The following is a 26989-nucleotide window of genomic DNA, read 5'->3' as shown; positions in this document are numbered from 1 at the left end:
TGGCATCACTTCCATTTCTGGCACGCCCACTTTTCAGATTTTCGAGGCGTCCTCTGATTGGCTGTCCAGACCACGTGACTAACGGTCGCGGGAAGTACGTTACCTAGCGCGTGACGAGACGAGGCTACTTAGAAGTGTTCGTTTTAAAACAACATTTTTCCTTGTGTTACGTCGTATGACGTGTTCTACGTGTGTCTGGACCGAGGAGGTGCTGTCGGGCATCGATACCCGCCTGGAACGGGTAGTTTAAAGTTTTTCCTTTGACTCTAACCAACGTGTGGTCGAGTTGGTCGATTCTCAGCGCGTGGAGTTGGCAAACAATTTCGCCATTTTGGGGATTAGCTGACTTCGCCAAGACGCCTCACCAACTTCTTTCTCGTTTTGGGACACTAATATCTTCAAAGTTGACTTTTGCTTAGGAGAAAACCTTCGGAGGTAGTGGTTGTTGTATTTCGACGACAAACTTGTACTCGTTTAAGCTAGTATGTCGAGCTACAACCGCCATTGGGAAGACTCTCCGTCGCCCAAAACTCGACCAGTCCGACAGAAGCTCAACTTCACAGCGAGCGATGGAGAGGATGAGCCAGTTGACGACGTCAACGAGTCCGGCTTCACAGAAATGGACTCCCCAACGCCGATACGAGCTGGTGCCCTCGAAAAACTTCTGGACGGCGGCAGCAGCCCCGTGAAGCGCTCCGGCGAGGACGAAGCAGTTGAGCTTTGGACCGAAGAGGGCTTCGGCTCCCCGTCCCACTTGCTGTCGCCGACTTCAGCTCTTTTCGCCGCCTGCACGCCCTCACCAAGGAAAGCTTCCCGGCTACACCCGGCCTCACCCGAGCGGCCGTACGACCAGATCGACGAAGACGAATGCAGCTCCCGGATCCCCGCCTGCCCCGACACACCTCCACACAAAACACTGAGGAAACTGCGACTTTTTGACACGCCGCACACACCAAAGGTCAGTAATCGCCACTAAATAGGCAATATTTCCCTTACAACGCAGATATATGAACGTTAGTGGCAGTTGTTATTGCAACGTTTGAAGGTAAACCGATTTGCCGTGTCAGTTAGTGACCCAGTTACCCACTTTAATGCCCTATTGCATAATACAGTACTGTTACTGTACTCTGTACGGTGTACACTGGCGTTCATGTCTTAACATGTTTCTCTTAGGGATTACCACTCATCATACAACTAATCCAACTTACGCAACTGACAACAAATAGACGAGTACAGTAAAGATTTTGAGGTGAAATTTTTAAGGATGAATATAAAATGTACTTTAACCTATACAGGCGAACTATGCCCCTGAACATTGTTTTGGTTATAACGCCTAAAAATAGCCACTAAATAAATGTAAAGCTGTCATTGAATAATTTGAAGCAAAGTAAAGGCTTTGGACTCAAGCTGATTTTGTTTTTTAATCGTCAACAGCCAGAATCTGTCAATGTGGTTTATTTTAAATTAGCTTATTTTTTTCCTGAAAAGTTTGTTTAAAAAATAACCAGGTTGGTGGTATGGACTGGAAACATATATTTGCATTAGAAGGAGTCCTTATCTAATCAGATTTCAAATTTGACACAGATACTACAAAAATGTAGCAAATGACAAAAGTCCACCCATCAATCAGCATTTTCTTTTCAGTTTTATTTAGGTATTCAACATGTTTGTCACCATTAAGATTCAATGTGATTGGTCTGAGCTACATACATTAGATGAGTTGTTGGAACATTTTTGCACACAAAGGTCACACAATTGGCTGTGCCGATAGGGAAAGCACTTTCCTATTGGTTCAAGTGAGGTGCCTATCAAAAGTTCACAGTTGAGCAGCGATCATCACATAGTGTGAGGTGACTACTGCATCCACATCATCTGAATTTACAGTCAACAATATGTAGAAAATGTGCTTTATGCGTTTAGTTTGTTTATGGGGATGAAGTGTCATGTCCACACTTTGTGTAAAACCAAACACTTGAAGGTGTGTAGAAAGTGGTAACATGAACTTGATGTTTGCATGTACAAGGAAATTGTTCGGCACGATGGTATCTTTATAGATATGGCAATCTGATATGACGATTAAAAAACAAATGCATGCTTTGTTTGTCAGCACTAAACCCCGGGTTTGTGTTTGCGCAGAGCCTTCTGTCACGTGTGAGGGGCTCGTCCAGCATGAGGGGGTCCCTCTTCAAGAATATGGAGCCTGCAGCCAAGTCCAGAGACGGGGTCACCAGGAGACAGCCCATGCCCCTGGTCAACTTTAACCCCTTCACACCCGACTCCCTGCTCATCCAGTCGGCCACGCAGCAACACAACAATAGGAAGCGAGCGCACTGCAACGTGTATGTCTCCTCTTTTATCCTCATTTTAGTTCATAATAATAAAGACAGCACCGTGTTCACCTTCACACCAAAAACATGATATAGAAGCCTTTGGCTTCAAATCAACACCATGGTGCCCTTGCGGGACAGAAGGCTAAATACTCGCTCTTGTCCTCTTCACAGCTCTGGTGGTGAAGACATGGAGACCAGTGATGCCGAGGGAGATGAAGAAATCTTGCCACCATCCAAGGTAACAACCTTAATGTTTGTTTCTCTCCCACGTTGTTCACGATAAAAGCTCTACTAAACTTTCTCTACTCTACCTCAGAGGATCACCATGATGAAGACCAACATGATGACATCTCGCTACGCCTCAGAGTTTCTGGAGCTGGAGAAAATAGGCTGCGGTCAGTTTGGCGCTGTGTTCAAGTGTGTGAAGAGACTGGATGGCTGCATCTACGCCATCAAGCGCTCCAAGAAGCCTCTGGCTGGATCGGTGGATGAGTAAGTTTGCCAGCACATTGGGATTATATGTCTGCCCTTATCATATTGACTGTGCTATGGCTTGTCAAACTGTGGTCGAGAGAACACTACATTTACATGCTCGAAAACATAAAATACAGGCAAAGGCATTATGTAAAGAGAAAGTAGATTGCCACACAGCTAACCAATCTGAAATGATGAGGTCGCCCCCTAGCGTTTGGGATACACACAGCGTTTGTCCATTTGGAGACGTAAAATGGAATTCACACTAAACCGTGAAAAACAGACAACTATTTGGTTAATGTGGTCTGCTTTAGTACATGGAAATGTAGTCATGTAGTGTGATAGGACACAGTGGGTTCACAAGCTGAGACTGTAGATTATTGGGTCTACGAGGACAAGACAACATTTTAACTTATAAGAGAAGTACAATGAAAAAAACGATCAATTCAGTCTACTAATTTAATTTCTACTACGTTATACTTTTCTGCACTCTGTGTATGCTGGCGGCCCCACATATATCCACCAAGACAAAGCGACTGTATGGCTGAAAAAAAGAGCTTGCCCCATTCATGCCATTGTTTTATGGAACAAGCATGCCAAGGTGCTAAAGCAATGACAGAGTGAACTCTCCTGCCTGTATGGAGGCAAGAAATGCATGCCCAAGGCAATATATTGAGGGCGGCAGAATGATCAAATTCATTTTTATTTGTTGTGCGTGATGAATTATTATCCCAGACTGAGTGCCTACGAGACATTTTTTCTTCTGACCGAGAAATCTCGTCAAAAGCACAGATGAAAACACATTTAGGACCACTGACTACTACTATTTATTAGGGATGTCCCCATTATAACTGATTCTGATATTGCAACCTTGAATACTGGCCAATATCGATTCGATTTCAGCACAGGGAAAACATACTTTTTTGTATTCTGGAATGTTGGAACAGGTTTGATGAAGTGATATTACTCAGAATAGTAAGCATCAGTAAGTATGACAAAAAATGGACCCATTTACTTTGACGCACGCATCATGTATAGCTTTATCAACAATGGGCGGAATGTAGTGATGCTCAACATGCTCAACCAAGCCTTTAAACCTGACATTACGCACTACATGCCACATGCACTACATACTACTATGGGCTGGCTCTTTTCTACCACAGCCAAGGATTTTTTTTTCCCATCCTGCAGAAGCTTAGGTTTTGCAAATGTTTTTAACATCGGCGTGCCAATATCTGAGATTGTAATGCGCAGTCTGGGACATCCCTTTTATTCATCTAAAATACCTACTATTTTCTTCCTCATCAGACAGAACGCCCTGCGCGAGGTATATGCCCACGCTGTGCTGGGCCAGCACCCCCATGTGGTGCGCTACTACTCCGCATGGGCTGAGGACGACCACATGCTCATCCAAAACGAGTACTGCAATGGTGGCACGCTGTCGGATGTCATCACCCACAATGCCAAGCGTCTCTGCCACCTGACAGAGCTCGAACTCAAGGACATCCTGCTGCAGGTCGCCCGCGGCCTCAAGTACATCCACTCCATGTCACTAGTGCACATGGACATCAAGCCAAGTGAGGCTGTTATTGTGAAAGCTGTTTGGTAGAAAGTGTGTGGCGGTACAACTAACAAAGTTGCTGTGGTTGCCCAGGCAACATCTTCATCTGTCGCAGGTCTGTCAGCAGCTGTGGCGGCAGCGGTGTTGGTGGTGATGATGGTGGTGGTGATGATGATAATGATGATGATGACGACGACGACCTGAACTCCAGCATTGTCTACAAAATAGGTTAGTTTTATCATTTTAATGGACTTTGTTACAAACAATGGCATTTAAAATGAGCCTTAGTAAACATGCCATCTTGCAGGGGATCTGGGTCATGTTACACGAGCCAACAACCGTCAGGCAGAGGAAGGCGACAGTCGATATTTGGCCAACGAAGTTCTCCAAGAGGTTAGTGGCCTTTGAACTACAAAGAAGCTCCTCCCACAATGTCAGTCCCGCTAACGCCTACCTGTCATTTCCCCTCAGGACTACACTGATCTGGCTAAGGCAGACATCTTTGCCCTCGCTCTCACTGTCATTAGTGCTTCGGGTGCGGAGCCTTTGCCCACCAATGGAGACGCGTGGCATGAAATCCGCCAGGGCAAACTACCTACCATCCCACAAGTGCTCTCATCGGAGTTTATCACCCTGCTCAAGGTGACCTTTTATGACCTATGACCATCTTAGCTAGCGTAAAATGGTGACTTTCATCTTGCCAAATTGAAACATATTTTGTGTAAATGTACAACTTATTATATATTTTTTCATATTCTAACTTTGTTCTTGTAACATTATTTTCTTGGCAACTTTTTTTTCTCGTATACCAATATGAATTGTGTAAAATTATCCCATAAATGCATACGGTATATAATGGCCAACAAGGTTTGTTTTTAGGAAAGTGAAACAAAGCAGACAAGTACAAGCGTGAATGATTTAATTTTATCCACTTGACTTTCGTCTTCCATATTTCACTGCGAAAGGCCAAAAGTGTTCCCAAACAGGAGATATTAGCAATAGAAAAGGGTTTTCAAGCTCTGGCTTGTCCATGGTACTATCTCTAGCCATGGTAATAATGTCTTCCCTTCACTGAGCCAAAGTATCTTTTTTCCATGTTGCAGCTGATGATAGACCCTGACCCCGCCAGACGTCCATCCAGCTCTGACCTCATCCGTCACCCGGTGCTCCTGACTGCATCCAGAATGAGTGCAGAGCAGCTCAGAGTCGAGCTCAACGCTGTCAAGTTCAAGAATGCTCTCTTGCAGAAGTAAGTTCATGTTGAGTTTCTTCATGAACATAATTTTTCCAAATAGTATCCGCTATAAACCTATAATACACCACCAGGGGGTGTAATTACCTTTTTAATACAGCATGGACAGTCAAGTATTTTTCATGGTGATTTTTCATTCCAAACAGTATAAAGTAGTCACTTGATGTTATCATGAAGGACCCCCTGCATCATACGCTCAAATGAACTCTGGTGTTTTCCTTGTTATCAGGGAGCTTCAGAAGGCCCAGCTGGCCAAAACTGCTGCAGAGGAGACCAGCAGCACGCGGACCCGCTCCACCAGAACCTGCAGACTCATCGGCAAGATGATGAATCGATCAGTCAGCCTCAACATATTTTGAAAGTTCACTTTCTTGTACATAGTTTAAAAAAGACACTTCACTTTGCCATTTGCAACTTGCCAACTTGTACATAGTTATTTAATAAATGTCTTTATCTACATGCTGTCGTCATCATCAACTCATGATCAGATGAACGTACACAAAGGTCAAAGAATGTACACACTCATTTAGTATACGGGTCAATAACGACAAAAAAATGGCAGGACTATTTTTAGCATCTCGCAACACTAAAATTAGATCTCAGTATCCATCCTGGGCAGCATCACGGGGGAAGCACCCTAAACAAGCACACCATTCTGCCTGGCCAGCCTTCGCTCATACAAGACATTGAGGTACTTGAACTCTTCCACTTTTCAGCGTGAGAACCATGGACTCAACATATTGAATATGTTGCAGTGAGATTTGAAGTCACAGCCCGATGAAGCCAAGAGACAATCCTGTAACCAAACCAGATCCCCTCAACACTCTGGCCTTAGAACTTCTGTCCATAAAAGTCATGAACAGAATTGGTGACAAAATGGCAGCCCTGACTGAGTCTAATCCTTACTGGAAACTAATTGATGAAGCCCTGGCGCATCCTTCTCTCCGGAACCCCTAATAGACCGTGCCAGGAAGGCTGAGGAGAGTGGTCAGATGATAGTTGGAACACACCCTCCATTTCCACTTCTTAAACAGCCACCCGGTCTGCCAATAGAGCGGCACCAAGCAATGTGTCAACCAACCAAATATCATGGAAAAGGTCAATATTTTGTCACTTATTTCAGAAAGTATAACTACAAACCATTATTTCTTCAAAGTCTGATTCATTGTGTCTCGAAAAATTGGAATATTACAGAAGCTCAATGAAGACAAAATTTTAAACAAAAATGTCAGGCTTCTGAAAAGTCTGTTCAAAATAAAACAAGTATTTCCATAAAGCATGTCAGCAGCCGCACCTGCCTTAAATTGTTATATTATTAAAAATATTCTGTGTGGTTCCAATTGTTTGAATCGGACAATAAAATACACAGAAATGTCATATGTGATGCACTTGGCAGTACTAATGCATCCTGACAGGGTTAGGTTGGAGTTGGAAGGCGCTTGTTGCTGCTGTCCTTCCGTAAAAACGAAAGTGAATATTTAATTTCAAATGTTATCATAGGAATCTGTCGAGCAGATGTGTACATGTACAGTACAATAGTATGCATCTTTACAGTTAGTTTGTGATTTCAAGTATTTTAAAGTGAGGGTCAATTGTTAGTCAGGTGGCACGTGAACACATCGCGTCGTCTGACGTGGGCGCTGCGGACTGTCACGTGATCGGGACGGTCCACTCCACTATTGAGGAAGAAGAGAGGAAGAGTGGGAGGAAGGCTGCTGGCTGACTAACAGTCTTCGGGTTATCTAGTGTTTGACTGCTAAGTCATTTGTAAGTTCTAAAAGTAGTTCTAAAAGTAGCTAAGTAGGTAATACAAGTGAAAATGTCTGCACGCGAGGACCTGTTAAAGTCCATCTGGCACGCCTTCACCGCCCTGGACGTGGACCACAGCGGCAAAGTGTCCAAATCTCAACTGAAGGTAACACGGCAACAAACATGAATTCTCACACCTGCTACACACACACAGACACAAAGATTGATTCCATTGATGGCACCTAATTATTCCCTTCATTAACTCCGACCTCAGCATCGTCAAAAGTTAGCAAAGTCGTCATTAAACGTCACGATTACTTGAACGCACCGTCATGGTCACGTGTTATACGGTATACTTGATGTTAATGATGGTAAAGTGTGTTGGATCGATCTTAATATAGATACCAGAGTATTGGATTGATATTTAAATAAATAAACACATAACAAAAGTACTTTTGTTGTTGTTCAAATAGATTGTATTGTTAGATTTATATATTATATAGTTCACAAACTGAGGGAATAAGTTATTGGACACATGAGGGCTTTGCAGGGGAAAAAGCTAAACATTTGTATGAAAGGCAATAATAGCAATAATAGCTTTTGTACTTCTACTGACTTCATTTCTTTAATTTCATCTCATGAAATGAAATTATCTTGTCTGAGCAGGGAAACGATAACATGTAGCTTCCAATTGGTGTGCTAGCATCCTGTTAACAACCCGTCTTTGTGAAATAACTCCCGGACATGATGTTGTTATTATTATTAAAAGTCTACGCTGACATACAGTACATGGTCCACCACCAAAGTCAATGCAAAATGTGGCAGCCAAATGTGTTATTTTGGTGAAAAATGTGTCCTTTTAATGTCCAAGTTAATGTCATCTTCATCACTAAGCCACAGCATAACTGCTGTGTACTTAGACAGCATTAAAATGCGCTTGTGTAGTGCAAAACATACCACAAAATGGTACATACATGGGAATTAGCACAGTAGCTGTAGATAAGTAGATGAAGTATGACTTTTATTAGCTGTGTCAGTAAATGACCCTAGCGTGAAAAGTTCTTTATCACCCAATCTCTGTATGTGTTTGGACAAAATCACTAGTAAAGGTGCAGTCAGTGGAAAGTTTGTTTTGCTTATTTCAATGCCAGTCTGCCAGTCTCAGGGGCGTCAAGATAAGCGTGTTCCGTTGCCATGCTTTCATTTTGAAGCTCACTCACTTGGGAGTGAAAACGTGTCGCTTGTTCAGTAATGAAAAGAAAATGAAATAAAATGTGAGTCATCTTTTTCTGATAAAAAAAAAAACAATGACATTGATATGTGTAATTAAATATAATATAGAACCTACTATAATATACCTACTTGGTCTATGTTGTGTTGCAGGTGTTGTCACACAACTTGTGTACTGTCATGAGGATCCCGCATGACCCAGTAGCTCTGGAAGAACACTTTAAAGATGATGATGAAGGTCCAGTCTCCAACCAAGGATACATGCCCTACCTCAACAAGTTCATCCTGGACAAGGTCACACAGTGCACTCACTGCATATACAACTATACACTACATTACAACAACTACTGCACTATACTGCACTGCAACACCCCATGAACAACAATTACTACTCTACACTTCAATACACTGTACTACAATAACTAGAACACTATACTTCAACTACTACAATACAGTGGCTACAATATAACAACACAAGAACACAACCATGACACTATAACACCACAACACACTACCTTACACTACAGTACAGCAAGAAGTACAACACAAGAATAAGAAGTACAATTGTTGTTTGGTTGTCCTGAAAAAAAGGCATACATGTACACTGACGAGTTGGTGTTCATGCCAGTGTACCTAATGTTGTGACCTTTGTATCAGTGTGTGTCAGGCTGGCATTGAACAACGGCTCATTTATTGCGATGCGTGTCTGTCCCTTGCTGATGATGTCAAAAGATTTGCTACTCTGTCACACGTTCATTGTCGTTATGACAGAGCATGAACCCTATTCATTTTGAAACACTCCGGTTGTGTTTTTGTATGTGTGATGTCAGGATGGGATTGAGTGAATTTGGCCACTTGCTGAGTGTAAGACTTTTTGATACAGGAAATACTGTACAAAACTAGTGATGTATGTGCAGGATGTGTTGTCATTACACACACGCACACACACACACACACAAATATATATGTATATAGGGCAACATTGAAGTGAGGAAACTCCACCCCGACAGACTAGCAAATAGTCGAAGTGTGTGTGTATACATTCAGTTACTCGTACACACACACTGATTGTAAAGGTGTGCGACGACCTTCTGAAAGGTCACATGACTACACAAAGCATCACATTGTACACATGAATGGACTCTTAAGTCGTGTGCATGTGCGTGGGTGATGTCGGTGACCTGAAACTAAAATGTGAAGTGAATTTGAAGTGTCTGAAGGTGTGTGAGAAGAAAGAGTAGGTTTGTGATGAAGAAGGAAGAAGGATTCCTAATGAACCAATGAATGAATCCCAATGAACATGTGGCGCTGCAGGCCACGCCCACACAAATACCCCCTTGTTGTCCATGGGGAGTTAGTCAGGATGAGACTGCAGAGCATGAAGGGAAGGCAATGGACAGAAAACAGTTTGAGATGGACTCATGTCATTATATATGTATGTTTCTATGGAAACCAACAACCTGGCTTGTGATCTTCCTGTAGTAAATAGACGATGGTACCTCTGGAATATTCCATATTTACATGATGCATAGATCATCATTCACTACGTTTACATGCAATAGAAAACCACAAATTATTGAGACTCTTAATAGAACCTTTAGGGTCTGTTATTAAGGTTCATGTCTTAGTGCCAATGAGACTGGCATTAGACTGGCAAGTGTTTCTATGACAACAACCTTGGTCTCCGCGGAAACACAGTGACTCGTCTGGCAGTTTCCAGCAAAGTGACAAAAAGCTTCCAGTGGAGCGTCTGCACTTTAAGGAAGCTGACTTTTATTTTGGTAAATGTCACTAATCTGTTTTTGGGTGGAGCAGCACCAGTTTCCACACTGGGCCTAAATGAACACAATAGTTTGTTGCATCATATCCTCTGTGTGTGGTACTGCTTTCCCAGCATGTTAATGTCATTAAATGAAAAGTTCCCTACTCTGTCATGTCTACCAGAAATGTTGTTTATATACATGTGTAGGACTAAGTTTGGGCACTCCTTGTCGGGATCAGCAATTTCAGTTAAATAGTATATCATATAGTAGACGAACACAGTGATGTATGAGAAGTGAAAGGAAGCTTATAGGATTTACAGAAAGTGTTCAATAATTATTTAAAAAAAAGTTTAAATACATTTGGGCACCGTTGTTGTTTTATTGATTTGAATGCCTTTGAATAACACTAATTATTAGAACACAATATGTGTTTGGTAAGCTCATTGACCCTTGACCTACATACACAAGTGAAGCCAATCATGAGGAATGGTATTTTAGGTATTTAAGGTGGCCAATTGCAAGTTGCATCTTCTCTGAAGAGCCTCAAAACAACTGTCAATGAGAGCAAAGACTGTTTAACAGCATGGTCTATGGGAAGGATACAAAAAACTAGCTCAGAGATTTCAGCTGACAGGTTCAAACAAACAAACTAAATTGGCCAGTGCAGTGACGACTCATGTAAGAGGTCGCAAAAGACCCCACAACAACATCCAAAGAACTGGAGCCCTGACTTGCCCCAGTTAAAGCCAGTGTTCATGACTCCATCAGAAGAAAGACTGGGGAAAAACAGCCTACAAGGAGTTCCAGGACAAAAACCACTGCTGAACAAAAAGAACATTAGGCTTGTCTCACTTTTGCCAAAAAACATCTTGATTAGACCCAAGATCTTTGGGAAAATACTCTAACGAGACAAAAGTTTAACTTATAGAAGGTGTGTTTCCCATTATATCTGGCGTAAAAGTAATGCTGCATTTCAGAAAAAAACAGTAAAATATGGTGGCTTATTATGGGATGTTAGCCTATGTGCTATCATCCGTCAACAATGACTAAAGTTCCTAAAACCTCTAACGGTGTCTGTCGTTGTGTGTGTGACAGGTGACGGACAACTTTGACCGCCAGGACTTCAACAGAATGTGCTGGACTTTGTGCTGCAGGAAGAACCTCGATCAGAACCAGCTGCTCATCTCCAACGATGACGCCTTCAGAATCTGGTGCATCTTCAACTTCTTGTCTGAGGACCACTACCCTCTGGTCATGGTCGCGGAGGAGGTAAACGCTGCCTGTGCTGGACACACACTCAGAGCTGAAACGGAATCTAGAAGCAAGTTTGGGTCTGATGTGTGTGGACTTGATAGAAGAAGGAAGCTCCCGACTTCCCGTTGTGTTACAAAAGCTGGAAAATTGACCGTTTAACAAACATTAGAGTAAATCAGGAAGTTTGTAAAAAGTGTGCTGCAATTTTTTAGACTGCGTGAGTGACACATCTACACATGGATATTGTTCATTCTGACATTTTGTGTCTGAATTCTGCATTAAGTGTCATTGTGTGTCAAAAACGTGAATGTCTGAGGATGATGCCACGGTATTGCCTATATAGGTTCCATATTGGACATATTGACAGCCTAGTTGACGGACTCGCTCATCATGCTCACGCAATTTGCAATCCCTGCTATATGTGTGGATGTTTTACAGATTGAGTACTTCCTGCGTAAGCTGACGGAGGCGATGGGGGGCAGCTGGGTTGAAGAGCGCTTTGAGGACTACAAGTTGCAGCTGATCTCCAAGCAGGAGCAGAGTCTGAGTGCCTGGCAGCTCATCACGCTGGTGGGCTCAGGACGCTTCAGCAAAGGAATGGACCGACAGAGCCTCTCCATGGGCATCCAGGAGGTCTACCAGGAGCTCATCCTGGACGTTCTCAAGCAGGTGCGTTTCTGATGGCTGCAAATGGGAACAACTTGAGAAAATGTTGGATTTTGATTCTGTGGAAGTTAAATACTGATTGAACGTGATGGATTCCCTTTGCAATACAAACCAGAGAGGCAAGCGTTTTGGTTTAGTGCAGGGTATGGGCCCTATGTAGAAAAATGGAAATATTTTGGTCAACATCTGATATTTGTTTTAGTTAGCAAATCGAATCAAAAGTATAGTGCAGGGGCCTCAAACACGCCGCCCGCGGGCCAAATGTGGCCCGTAGGACACTAGTTTGAGGCCCCCGCCTTGATATGAAAGTTTAATGTTAGTGCGGCCCGCGCAAGTTTGATATGGATGCTGTATGGTATCATGTACCCAGAAAATATTATTACGTTTGATTAATGTTCATGTTAAAGGTTAAATAACTGTTAATAGTTATCCTCCCTATCCGTGTGGAAGCGGTAAGTTTTTGGCTATTTAAGTTTAAAGGAAATAACTTGAAGGCTACCGTTTAGGTCGCTAGCTCGCTAGTTTGCGAGTTAGCATGTGTCTCAAGACCCTGCAGTTGCGCAATATGTTGTAAATAAAAAGAGTATAAATGTGACTATAGTCGTGTTTTGTCATGTTTACAGGGCTCTAATAATGCTTTGTTCATTTTAATCTGAAAAAATAATTTGTCTACCCACCAACTATATGTGGTTTCTTAAGTTTTTATTATTTGCCATTTTATTATTATAATTATATTTATTTATTACTGATTGATTGATTTTCTTTATTCTTTATTTATTTTTCATCTTATTTTGTGTAGAAAAATAAAAGTAAGATATTTGAGAACAGTGGAATGTTTTATCAGAGCTTTTCTTGTAGAAAATTGGAACCAAAGCGAAGTTTTTTAAAATTTTTTGTTTTTAATAAATGCGTTATTTTTTTTGGAAAACCTGATGCGGCCCAGTCTCACCCAGACCCTAGCTCCAGTGGCCCCCAAGTAAATTGAGTTTGAGACCCCTGGTATAGTGCAGTGTCTTACAATATTCAACATTTCAATGTTTTTGTAACGTAACTCATTTAAATATTATGTGCTGCAGACCAATAAGAAATTGGATCTACACGGCCTCTGGTTTAGCATGATGGTGTATTGATGATGCAGACCTTGTTGTCTTTTGCAGGGCTACATGATGAAGAAAGGCCACAAAAGGAAGAACTGGACAGAGCGCTGGTTCATGCTGAAGCCCACCTCCATCTCCTACTACATCAGTGAGGACCAGGCTGAGAAGAAAGGAGACATCGTGTTAGACCAGCACTGCAGTGTGGAGGCAAGGAGGTTATATAATTTAACGACTAACACTAAATAAATAACTTTACATGACCAACATAATTAGCATGTCTGTAGGATCTATTTGTGGACACTGGGTCTCCACATTATCGAGTTTTCTTTTGAAGCACAGGTGCATGTAATCAGGGGAAGTAGACGATCATGAGGTTTTTAACGCTCGCTCTGCTCATTCACCTCTTTTTGCTTTGCAGCACCATCACATCGGCAGGTTTTCAGTTCCTTTTTTGCATCAGTATAGTCATGTTTTGGCAGCCACTTGTCGAGCATTAAAAGTGAACAGGGCAAGATAGTCCGTATTTGTTGTCCAAACTAAACACAAGGACAACAAAACAAATCAAAAATCAATTAATTGCTGTCAGTTTCACACTTTTCACATCATTTTCAAAGTGAAATATAAGACGCTGAAGAAGCGAAGGTCAAATCATCCACCTGTATGCCCTAAGCAGCTCACTACTGATTTTAATCAAATCTGCAAAGATATCGATGTTTGTTACACTTAAATGTTTCACATCATTAAACAAATTGAAATATTAGTCTATGATAATACAACTGAGCACAAAATGCAGTTTCTAAATGAACCTTCTTATTATTAAGGGAGAAAAAAAATCCAAACTTTCATGGCCCTGTGTGAAAAAGTGATAGCTCGCTAAACCTAGTAGTAACTGGTTAGACCACCCTTAGAAACAGCAACTGCAATCATGCATTTGTGATAACTTGCAATGAGTCTCTTACAGCACTGTGGAGGAATTATGACTGGAAAAAAAATCTTCTTTATTTTTGCTCTTTATTAAAAGAAATGCTTTTTCCCATCCCAAGTGACACTGATTAACACACTGCATTGTTCCTAGCTTTTCTGACAGCAAGTTTTGACAATGAAAATAGGAAACTTAAGTATAGCCCACCTTAGCTAATGTATACTTATGGTGAGTTAGCTGTTTGATTGTGTCTTCCATGTCGCAGCCTCTACCAGACAAAGAGGGAAAGAAGTGCCTCTTCTTCATCAGATCCTCACAGAAGGGTTTTGAGATCAGCGCGTCGGACAAGAAGAAGAAACAGGAGTGGATGCATGGTGAGTGTATGATGATTCCTTGACAGTAAACGACACAACGAGGTGTGTATATCATTCATTGTGTGGTGTAGCCATTCAGACGTGCGTCAACCTGCTGCGAGCGGGCCGCCCGGCGCCGCATTGCGAGGCCCGACAGAAACGACGAGAGCTGCGCCTCAAGCAGCTGGCCAACCAGGAGGAGTTGGAGATGAGGATGAAGGAGCTGCAGACGGCTAATGAGGCCAAACAGCACGAACTGGAAGACATGAGAAAGGTGAGACTTTCTCATGAGCTTTGACATTGATAGCAGGATTACATAAAAAATACACGAGCCACTTCCTGTTTAGACAGCTCTGCTAAGGAAGAATCCTATACATTTCGGTGCAAAATGATGTTAAAAATCATTTGAGTCACAAAGATGCGTCTTAGGTTGCCGAGTATATTGTTAAATTACTATTAGCATTACTATAGTTGTATTAGGTGTACCTTGTGCTGTGGCACCTAAGCCACTTGTGCTGTGGCGCCTTAACCTAGCATGTTTTTGGAATGTGGGAGGAAACCGGAGTACCTGGAGAAAACCCACGCATGCACGGGGAGAACATGCAAACTGGGTGGAGGGTGGAATTGAACCCTAGTCTCCTAGCTGTGAGGTCTGGTTGCTAACCACTAGTCCACCGTGCCGCCCACAAATCCTTTTGATGTTGATATCCCAATAGGCGTATACTACAGACCCAATTCAGGTGACAAAATGTGTAACCCAGGGGTAATATTCAGGTTTTTAAAAATCGGAATATGAGCATATTTGGGGTTTTCAAAAGGATTATTGGTGTTTACATGGTCGAGCGCAAGCGGGTTATAACTATTCCAGTTATGACAGGGTCATTTGACTGAATGTAAACATCGCCTTGACATTGGCATTGCCCTTCTCCTCATTGCACTTATGCACTCAAAAGACCAAGTTTAAGTATGGACGGGCACTAATTAAAACACAGCACAGGAGGAGAAAGAGTCTGTGAAAAATGTGAAGTCATGATCCTAAAGTGTTGAGACTGATGAGCAACATTCCAGGTGGTCAGTGGAGCGGCGGCCATTGTTATTCGAATCGCAGTATTGCTCCAAGGTTAAAACACTCTGGTACTTTCACTCACACACTCGCTGCCGAGTTTGACGCAACTTCATGAATACCAATAGCTAAGTGGCTCCGCCTCCCTGACCCACCCCCCCAGCATGGCCCCCGATCCATGCATAATGCTGGCTTGTTGTAATGCAGGAATGTGGATTGAAACAGGAATGGTGGCCCATCAGTCACTATTAAACACGTAATTCAACTTAACATCTCCAAAGCCGACTGACTGGTGGCGCTGTGGTCGTGTGGATTGACTGTTTCGTGTTGACTGTTTGTTCAGGGGTGTGGGAGAAACCTCCCACATTGTCATCAGGTGTCCTGGCAGGACCCCAAAATATGACATTGTATGTGATTTTGGGGTGAGGTGGCGGTGGTTTAGGTGTTGGGGGGGTTCAAGCATTAGGGCTAAGTTTGCTAACTGACACACTTTTGCTGTGTCTCAAATATAATACTTTTCACAGTGCACTTAAATAGTCCGTACACTTTAGCATACACTCGAAAGACCAAGTGTAAGCACAGAAGTGTGCCAATTGAGAACACAGCCACAGCGTTTGTCTTTGTGTTGCATGCACAAACATTTGCCATTGAGGTGCCATTCTTTGTCTCCACATAGTCGACAGCATGAATGGACAATGAGCACACATACAGTCGACGTGCAGACACACACGCACAAACGCACACACAGCATATACATAGAACCTTTAAGAGAAAGTAGAATGTCTTGACTCTTCTCTGTGGCATTCACAAGTAAATGGTGTGTCTTTAGTGTGTTTGTTCACTTGTGTTGACATTGTGAAGTGTATTGTGCCTTGTTCTCATGCACACACACACACACACACACACACACACACACACACACAATGCAAGTCTACGTCATCGTGGACCTTGGAGGAGTCACAGGTCCTATTGGTAGCTATTCTCTGTGTGACTTCATGTTTATTACTCATGATTGACGTCACACTGAAACAACACATTTTCCACATTTACCACACACAGACAAAAGTATTGAAACACAATTTCTAATGCCGCCATCAGCGACCTCTCATAAGTGATGCAGTCCAAATTTGTTGAAGCTGTAAGGACACCACATTTTCTTCACATTTCACTTCCTGTAGCCATGTCCCAAAACTTTTGTCCACATGTTGGGAATCTGTAAAGTCACAGATTAGGGGTGTCCAAAACTGAATGAGCTTCGGACAGAAAATGGCCCCCGTGCCGCACTGTGGAGACCCCTGCCATACTAAGTTAAAGGTGTGTTCTTACTGGTCAGGCTCTGGAGGAAGCAGCAGCAAATGCGGCGGAGGAAGAGCGGCGGCGATTGCAGACCCAGACAGAACTTCAGGACCGCTACAGGCTGGACCTGGAGAGAGAGAAAATGGTACATGTACAGAACAGTACACACCAGCCACAGCATTTGGGTCGGGTATTGTTTACATGCAGCATTAGTCCCATATCAGTATTTATTTTAGAAACTTTAAACAAAGGAAAATAGACTAATTCTGTCCAAAAACAATGCCTTTTTTATTATTACAGAATTTTGTGACGTACCAATTGAACAGAATAGTAATTTAAATAGTTCAATTACATAAATAGAATGACGATAAAGTCCTAAAATTCACAACATATTGTTGCTTGGCTACATGGTATCAGTCAGTGATTGTGTTACCAAGGTGTCATCTGTATGTTCAGGTGAGGCAGCAGATGGAAGAGCAGGTGGCCCAAAAGTCCACAGAACTGGAGCAGTACCTGCAACGGGTCCAGGAGATGGAGGACATGTACCGACGGCTGGAGGATGCCCTGGAGGATGAGCGACGCGCCCGGCAGGATGAGGAGACGGTTCGCAAGCTGCAGGCGCGGTCAGTCCTAAAAATGTACACTTCCTGTTGGACCGCCACTTGTTCCACGTGCACTTTAGGAGGAATCATCTGCACCTTACTGCCTGCTGTTTATAATATTCTGACTTTAATGTAGCTAAATATTACATCAATATAAGCACAATTACATAGTTATATGTCAATTACATTGTTAATTATGTGAACTTAACATTTACACACCATAATACTTCACCTGCAACCACTTCCACATTTCAAAATATTCCAACTACAAGATGTTCGACTTATTCGAGACATGCAGGACATCTATGGACTCATCCCTCCAAATTTCCACTTCTTTTCATAAATTCCACATTTTCGGTTGAGTTCAGCTTCAGCACTCGCATGCAAATTCTCTGTAGATTATTATTAGTACACATGGCAGGTATTATGCTACATCAGTCAGATCTTCAGCTTGTGGTTTAGCCCCGCTCATCCATTTCCTCTTTGACCTTCCTTCCTCTCTGCTGACATTTACTTTCCAACTGAGACATGTTCAGGCGTTCAGTGAGTCAGCATAATTTGACCCAAACAGACGATGAATGTTCTAACTCAGAGGTAGGGAACCTATGGCTCGGGAGCCAGGTACGGCTCTTTTGATGACTGTATCTGGCTCTCAAGCATTTCTTACCACAATAAAAATGTATTTTTGCTAACATTTTAAAGTAAACATCACAGAAATAATATTAAATTAAATAATATTAAAAATCAACAACTTTTTTATGCATTTTATTCGTCAATCTATTTTCTACTGCAATACGGCCGACCATATCCATGTTTCTTGAAGATACAGTGCATCCGGAAAGTATTCACAGCGCTTCACTTTTTCTACATTTTGTCATGTTACAGCCTCATTCCAAACTCATTTCCGGATGCACTGTATTTTCCAGGTCAAACACCAAAACTCGATTATTACTGGGTAATGCGGTAGTCTACCTCGGTCATTGAGATGTCAACATGTAAATATAAACTTTCCTCCTTTAGTCAAATAGTCACCTAGCTAAAGCTGCAGAACCAAGCCTTCTGGCAAAGATGGCCAAAAGAATGAAATATACTGAGTATGGTGCAAAATTATACAGCAGCAGAAGTTGTATTAATGGCAACAAGTATTTGATTTATTATTAGACACTGCGCTGCTAATGAAAGTGTGCTGGCCACACCCCATTGGCGTGCGGTAGTGTGCCTGGTCTACACAATTAGAGCCCATTATCTAAAACTGTTGGTCTTACATAAAAATGCACACATTTTATTGCATTCAATGTTTAAAAAAATGTATATGGCTCTCACAGATACACATTTTAAAATATCTGGCCTTCATGGCTCTCTTAGCCAAAAAGGTTCCCGACCCCTGTTCTAACTGAACTGGAGAACAAATAAAGAACATAAACCGGGAGCTTCATTCTAAAAAGACACCACAGCACCACCTGCTGGCTATTTGTAGGTCTCTTTCATAGTAGTCAACTCAATTAGGCCGACAACTGCAATCCCATTGGTGATAATGTATATGTTGAAATCACCTGTTCCAGAGTGGCCACTATAAACATTTTAGAGTGTTTATTATGATGTTAGGTGACTGTGTGTGTGTGTGTGTGTGTGTGTGTGTGTGTGTGGAGCAGCTTACTGGAGGAGGAGGCGGCCAAGAGAGCAGAGCTGGAGCAGATCCACCTCCGCCAGCAGCGGGCCATCTCGGAAACAGAGGCTGAGAAGCAGGAGCTGGAAAAGGAGCGCGTGGCCAAGGAGAGTGCCTTACAGGACGCCATGGAGCAGCTGAAGCAGCTGGAAAACGAGAGGCAGGGGGCGCTGGAGCAATACCAGGTCAGCTCAACAGATGTCCTTAAGGTGGACACCAGTCTCAGACCTAAGATCATTTTGAGAAATGTATATGAATTAATCTGTGCTACTATTGGAGGATTTGTGGTAATCTCAGTTTAACCTGTGGAACTTCCTGTCAGTATGTTGAGTCATGACATTCGGAGGCATTTGCACACAGGAAGTACACACTGTGTCTCAAATGGAATACTTTCATCAGTCCACCTCAATAAGTACACCCTGTACACTGTGTACTTGGTGTAGTTCCTAAGTGTGCCAATTTTGAGAGTGTAATGTCTCAAATGGAATAGTGTACTTCACTAAGTACAATGTGTACTTAGTTCCCAAGTAGGGGTGTTACAAGACGAGATGATACACGAGATTGGGTCTACAAGAACAAGACGAAACAAGATTTTAACATTACTTTTCAAGAAAAGTACTATGAAAAAATCTTTAATAATATGACAATATATTGCAATCTACTAATCTGAGGCCCTGCCTCGACGCACCAAGAAAAGAGAATGTGTGACTGACAAAAGGGCTCACTCCATTCATGCCATTGATCCATTGTGCAACTGTGCCAATGTTCTGAAACCAATGCGAATCCTCTTCCTGCCTGCTTGGAGGCGAGAGACGAGGGAAATAGACATGCAGCCACATGGCAATATATCATTGTCATTATTGTCATTATTGTCATTATTGTGTAATTCATTCATTTATTATTGACCCACTACTATTGCCCATGAGTCATTTTTGTCATGAGAAATGAGAAAATTAGAAAGCTTGTCATGTTTTAATCTCACAAGATCTTGTGACACCCCTATTCTTGAGTGTACCAATTTTGAGAGTACAGTCCTATCTGAAATGGAATAGAGTTGTCCCTTACTACATCGCAGTTCAAACAAGTTAATAAATAGGAGGTTAAATAGTTAGCTTGCCAGTGTTAGCCATGGCGGTCCCTTGTGTGTCCCTGTAGTGATCCCACACCCTGCCCATTACAATGTGTTGTAAACAAAAAATAATAGGCGGTCAAAGGTGACTATAGGGGTGTTATTTCATGTCTACGGTGCTCTAATAATGGTAAACTATAAAATATGCAGTTTATTAATATTGAATCCTTAATATTGAACATTAATATTGACTCCTACTTCGTGGGAATTCACTTACTGCGGTCGGGTATGGAACCAATTAACCAAGATACACGAGGGACAACTGGACTTTCATCAGTGTACTTAGGTAAGTATACTATGTACACTGTGTATTTAGTTTCTGAGGGCACCATTTTAGGCAGTGTATGCTGTCTCAAATAAAATCAGTACACTAAAATACACTGTACACTGTGTACTTAGTTCTGGAGTACTACAGCAGTTTTGATATTGTATTGCGGTACCAAACTGCTAAGAGTGTGTGTGTGTGTGTGTGTCTGTCAGACGGTGATGAAGAAGCTAGAAGACGCCACCAACAATACAAAAACATGGAAGCACAAAGTGGCGGAACAGGAGGGCTTCTTGCGCCTCATCCAGCCAGGTAACCATAGAAATGTGACAGCATGCTGGAGTTGCCATGAATACATTCCCTGTTTTACGCGCATCTCCTACCGTCCCCCCTCCTTCAGGTTCCAAGGGGCAGAAGCTGATCACAAATTGGGGCCCGGCTGCTTTTTCCGACGCTGAGCTAAGCCTGCGGGAAAAGAAATGGCAAGAGATGAAGAACCAGGTGACACAGGCTCAGTAGCAGACGTAGATGCTTACAACATACAGTAGCAAGATGGGAGGGGGAGGTGTTCTTTTTGAATGCTATGTTAGAAACGCTAACACCGTGAAGACTTTGGATACTGGCGTTGAGTTCAGGGTTCTCACTAACTAACCTGCCCGCAGAGGACGAGATAACCAAAATATGATACCACCCTCAGTACAATGATGTACTGTTCTACACAAGCACCATGAATAATATCATAAACATATGGTTACATTAATAGCTATCAAAGTCAACTTTACTGTGCTCACCTAATAAAGTGTAATAAGTTTTTAAAGTTTTATGAATGAAAATTGTAATGTAAATATGTTGTCATTTTGATGTGCTGTCAGACATAATGAGATAAAGGTAGCAGTGTGTGGGCTGGTGTGTGTTCACACCAAAATGCTAACTGCTGAACACTGCCATATTTGGACATGCAGCATATGTGACTGTTGTTGTTTTTATATGTCAATAAATAAAGAAAACACACTGAATAACTTACTTGAACTGTAAATATAAACACTTGAAGACTTTTAGGAGTTGAATACCAAGTAGTAGTACATGACCCAATATGTGCCCAGAGCTCATGTGGTCAGCAGGGGGCACTACAGGACCAAAGAGCACACTAGTTAATCAGGTGTCCCACTCCATCCAAGCATCTCAGGAAAACAATGTATCTAGTCTTCCAAAGTGCTGTCTGATAATACACTGAACCTGATAAAATAATACTTTGTTATCAGGATAAGCATAGAGATGCTAACCTAAGAGTTAGCTTTTCATGAAATCCTCAACCCTGCAGACACAGGAGAGACAAAAATTGTCAAAAAAGAAGACAAATGTGTAGAAATGCTCGATATTTGCTTTATTACTGATATACTGATATTGTCCAGTGCAGCACTTCATTACCCATGTAGGCAGCAGCTCTTCCCTCAAACTCATGTGGTGTAATGAACACGTTATGATTCTACCAAATGCATTTCACAAATAACCACAGTTTGTGCAAAATAAGTAAAAGTGCCAAAAAGCTGTATGTAATATCAGTGATTCTTTCTTAGCTTAGAAAAATCTAACAACTCAGATTGGACTATGAAAATCCTAGGTCGAAGACAGCCCTAAATTCCACACCACGGGCATACTGACTTGTTGCTCTGTGAAGCACATAATCACTTGCATGCCGATGTCACTATCGGTACCCATATGATCTGATATGTCATTTTTATGCCAATATCAACTGAATATTCCCTTCAGCAGGGTTGTTCAAAGAGTGGCCCAGGGGCCATTTGCGGCCGACAATTTTTTTTGGTGTCATGAAGTTAAAATAATATGGAAATAAAGTCATACTAAGAGGGAAAAAATACAAGCAGAAAGTTGAAAAAAAGAGAAAAACAAGCGTGACATAAGATGAAAAAGTCACACAGTGGCCCAGTAGTTGCTAGTAGTAGCATATTGTCCCTGTGGATGGGTACTCCAGCTTCCTCCCACATTCCAAAAACATGCTAGGTTAATTGGCGACTCCAAATTGTCCATAGGTATGAATGTGAGTGTGAATGGTTGTTTGTCTATATGTGCCCTGTGATTGGCTGTCAACGAACGAGTCAACGATGTAACTTGCCTCTCGCTCAGAGTCAGTTGGGATATGCTCCAGCACGCCCCTGTGACCCTAGTGAGGATAAGCGACATAGAAGATGGATGTATGATTATAAGGTGAAAAAGTTCATATTAGGCTGTTTTTTCTCAAAATATAAAATCTTAGAGCAGGGGTCTCAAACTTGCGGAGACGCTAGTTTGAGGCCCCCACCTTGATACCAAAGTTGAATGTTGAAATGACAACTTAAAGCTGTGTGCACACCGGACACAACATGATTTTGCCCCACCCATACTGTTACCCTACCCTGTTACCCCGCCCTGTTTTGCTTTGGATTAGCAATGAAGCTAAAGGCTTATGACGCTGGGTACAAATAAATGCAGGAAATGATTTGGAATAAAAGGGAAAATACACGTCAAGATAAAGCATCTCATCAAACATGTTGTTAAAGTTACGACGCTGCTCCCAGATGGAACTGAGTACGATGCTAACTTGCTAATTGGGTCAAATTATTAAGTTTCATTAATGTTCATGTTAAAGGTTAAATAACTGTTAATACTGTACATTTGAATCTGAAAAAAATAATTTCTCTACCAACTGTATGTGGTTTCTTATGTTTTTCTTATTTGCTGTTTTATTATTATTTTACTTGTTTATTATTGATTGATTTATTGTTTTTATTCTTAATTTGTTTATTTTTTTATCTTATTTTGTGTATAGAAAATAATATCAGATATTTTGGTGTGGAAAACTGGAACCAAAGTACTGAAAAAGTGTAGGGTATAGCAGAAGCAAAAGCATTGAAGATAGTTTTTATATTGATTTTTTTTCCAGTTTTTAATAAATGCATTTTTTTTTTTTGAAAACCTGATGCGGCCCGGCTTCACCCAGAACCTAGCTCCGGTGGCCCCCAGGTAAATTGAGTTTGAGACCCCTGTCTTAGAGTATATACATGGGATGGTTTACAGAATGTAAAATCTCACAGTGGCAAAGTCCACAATTTGTCCACAATTCCAAGCATGATGAAGGACCCAAGAACTTTGCTAGTGGTGTATGCGACTCCCGTGTGACATAAAAAAGTTTTTGTGAATTTAAACTTTGATTAGTTGGAAGAAAACCTATATAGTAAGGTAGGGGTGCCCAAAGTGCGACTTGAGGGATATTTTCGGGCTATTTCCTTTTTCCTGTTTCTTGGATGGGTCATTCGAATTAACAAATGTATTCAAAGAGTCTTTATGTGTTTAGTCATTGTCGGTTTCTTGGAAACTATTGCTTTGCTACTTTGGAACATACCAAAATCTGCAAGCATTCAGCATGTAGACCACGACCACCTGGAGAAAGACTACTTATGTCTATTCTGTCCCCACCCCATCGATTGAATGTCTTACCAAACTTTGTTAAGCATGTTCCAAATTAAGCCAACCATGACCACATTGTCTTGATGTTAGCGTGTTTATGAAATTAAATGTGAAGAATATCAGAGTGCTATTTAAGTAGTAAAAGTTTGGAACCCCTGTCAGAAGTAGGATATTGCAGCGACACAATGGGCATAGTTGAATGACCAAACATTCCTCCTTGTAAAACCTCCACTTTTAGATCTGACAACCTCCCCAAAAATCCCCATTCTCCCTAATTGACTCCATCCTTCCTCTCGGTATCGTGCAACATTAGTTAACGTGAGTGCGTCGGCACAGACCAAACAAACACACAATCTGCCGTCCAGATGCGCTCGGCACATACCACAGCTGCGTTTGTGATGCTTTATGCAACAAGATGAAGCGTCATGAACACGGAGTCATGCACACACTGTCAAGCCCCCCCCCACCTCCAAACGCCACCAATCTGCCTCCCAACACCCCCAGCAGCGTCTGCATCCCATCATCCCGCTTGCTCTCTTTAAACATCCTCACACTCATCAGCTTGATGTTAGGAGGATTGTGGCTCGTATGCCGCATTCTTGGGAAGTGATGCAAAACAGAAATGCATTAAATTCCCGATCTGGAACCCATCGCAGGGGGTGTATTTGGGCTGTTAGGGGGGCGCCGACATTGGGAAATATGGGGTTAAAGGGTCTCACTGCCCCCTTGAGTACCGGAGCATCTAAGATCCAAAGCGTCTGAGGAATTCCAAATGTACAGGGTTAGGGCGTTTTAGGAATTCTGGGTATTTACAGCAATCGGGGTTCTTGGGAGGTTGACGAAGCTGAGGCGAGCTCTTAGGACAGTAAAATAAAAGGCCTGCACAAACTTTACCTTCCCTCGTGGTATCGCACAGGACAGCTCATGGACCCCAAGAGTGTGATATGATGAGATGGGGCAAGAGTGGACACAAAAATTGAGCACGACCACGTTGTCACGTTTCATCTCAACGGAGGAGAGACTTCCTGTAACAACAAACAGATATCGTCCTCAGACTCATATAAATGAAAAATGGCAGCATTCCCGTCTCACTGGGGTGACGCCGACTGTACTGTAGTTACTGTAAAGAGTGATGGGTCTCTGTGTCACAAGTTCATCTTGAACAGGGGCTGCACAAAAAACTTCTGATTCACGCTAACTTGCGATTTAATTTCAAAATTATGACATTTAAAAAAAAAAATTTACTTGACAAGTAGTCATGGACCCAATCTGGCATAGGCGTGGTGGCCGGCCGACACTTCCTCCTCACTCCCCCGATCCCCCAGCGAGCCTCGCTGGCCAGGACTAGTTGGCTCTGCTGGCTATCTAGCTCGCAGGGTTAGCCGTTGCATTACCATAAATTCCATTTGTTGTTTGTCACTCATCTTCTTCAACGTCGGAACTGAACAGCCTCATAATTCCTTCATCACACACTTTGTCAGTCTCTCCCTGTCATTCGTTGTTGCGCTCAGATGTCACTTTTGTCTTGAGGCACATTGAGCTTGTCCTGTCAATCACAAAGTAGCGGCTCATACAATATCTAATTAATTAATTGATTTGTCTTTGTCTTTTTCAGTGCTTTGGTTCCGATTTTCTACAATAAAAGCTCTGATAAAACATTCCACGGTTCTCAAATATCCTAATTTTTTATTTTTCTGCACAAATGAGATGAAAATAAAATAAATAAAAATAAATCAAGAATAAAGAAAATCAATCAATCAGTAATAAATAAATATAATAATAATAATAAAACGGCAAATAATAAAAACTTAAGAAACCACATATAGTTGGTGGGCAGACATTATTATTTTCAGATTAAAATTAGCAAAACATTATTAGAGCCCTGTAGACATGACAAAACACGACTATAGCCACATTTATACTTTTTTTATTTACAACATATTATTTATTTACACTTCCACATGGATAGGGAGGATAACTATTAACAGTTATTTAACCTTTAACATGAACATTAATCAAACGTAATAATTTTTTCTGGGTACATGATACCATACAGCATCCATATCAAACTTGCACTAACATTAAACTTTAATATCAAAGCGGGGGCCTCAAACTAGTGTCCTGCGGGCCACATTTGGCCCGCGGGTCACATGTTTGAGACCCCTGTCCTAGAGAATCCCAACCCCAATTTTAAGCAGAGAAATCATCTATCCATCTATTCATTTTTGATGCCACTTATCCTCAGTAGAGTCACGGGGGTATGCTGGAGCCTATCCCAGCTGACTTGGGGCAAGAGGCAGGCGAAGGCAGCCCCGCCTTGAACCGTCTTCACCTGCTCATTGTCATCTCCCCAACATCAATGGAGATGTCCACCATGAGGACTCATGATGATGGTTAGAAGTAAAGTTCAAAAGGATGCAAGGAGCCAGAATTTGGGACAAAGATCTGGCTCTAATCAGTCCAGTGGACCGAGGTTCACTCGGCACCATCAGGAAGGCCACAGCGGGGAAATCAAAACCGTCTTTCCCAATGGCGCCGAGCTGATATAAATAACGTCTTATGACAGCAGAGGGGAGATGGAGGTGAGCGGAGCGTACCTACTGCGTGTATTGCAGATACAGTGCTTGCCACAAGAAGAGCTCCCCATGCCGACAATGAAACAGACAAATTCAATAAAAGACGCGCCTAGACAGATAAATAATAGTAACCATCAACCAAAACTGGGCCAGAGGTTTCCAGATTTCCAAAACGAAAAGGACTGCTTGTCTCCGTGGCGCTACTTTATTGGCGTGGAATGCTTTACGTGACAGAAAGCCTACAGCCAGCATCTCATCCCCCCCCCCCCATGAAGA

General features: G+C 42.0%; 2 protein-coding genes across 2 annotated transcripts; both read left to right on the top strand.

The window, feature by feature from the left end:
* Nucleotides 1-54: 54 nt before the first annotated feature.
* Nucleotides 55-6074, top strand: wee1 (WEE1 G2 checkpoint kinase). The gene is made up of 10 exons (XM_058076061.2): nt 55-958; nt 2137-2339; nt 2502-2568; nt 2647-2822; nt 4113-4381; nt 4459-4593; nt 4673-4758; nt 4837-5007; nt 5469-5614; nt 5847-6074. The coding sequence occupies exons 1-10, from the start codon at nt 485-487 to the stop codon at nt 5974-5976; spliced, it is 1857 nt and encodes a 618-aa protein (XP_057932044.2). The 5' UTR covers nt 55-484; the 3' UTR covers nt 5977-6074.
* Nucleotides 6075-7245: 1171 nt separating this feature from the next.
* On the top strand, nt 7246-21703 carry swap70b (switching B cell complex subunit SWAP70b). Its single transcript, XM_058076476.2, has 12 exons — nt 7246-7532; nt 8750-8890; nt 11455-11628; nt 12052-12282; nt 13437-13583; nt 14564-14672; nt 14744-14925; nt 17048-17155; nt 17467-17633; nt 19265-19463; nt 20888-20984; nt 21073-21703. The coding sequence occupies exons 1-12, from the start codon at nt 7437-7439 to the stop codon at nt 21189-21191; spliced, it is 1770 nt and encodes a 589-aa protein (XP_057932459.2). The 5' UTR covers nt 7246-7436; the 3' UTR covers nt 21192-21703.
* Nucleotides 21704-26989: the final 5286 nt, after the last annotated feature.

The sequence above is a fragment of the Doryrhamphus excisus genome, linkage group LG1 (genome assembly GCF_037039965.1).
Source record: "Doryrhamphus excisus strain RoL-2023G ecotype Guam linkage group LG1, RoL_Dexc_Guam_v1.1, whole genome shotgun sequence".
NCBI classification, from domain to species: Eukaryota; Metazoa; Chordata; class Actinopteri; order Syngnathiformes; family Syngnathidae; genus Doryrhamphus; species Doryrhamphus excisus.
The sequence above is the reverse complement of the archived record's forward strand: the minus strand, read 5'-3'. Positions and strand labels throughout refer to the sequence as shown.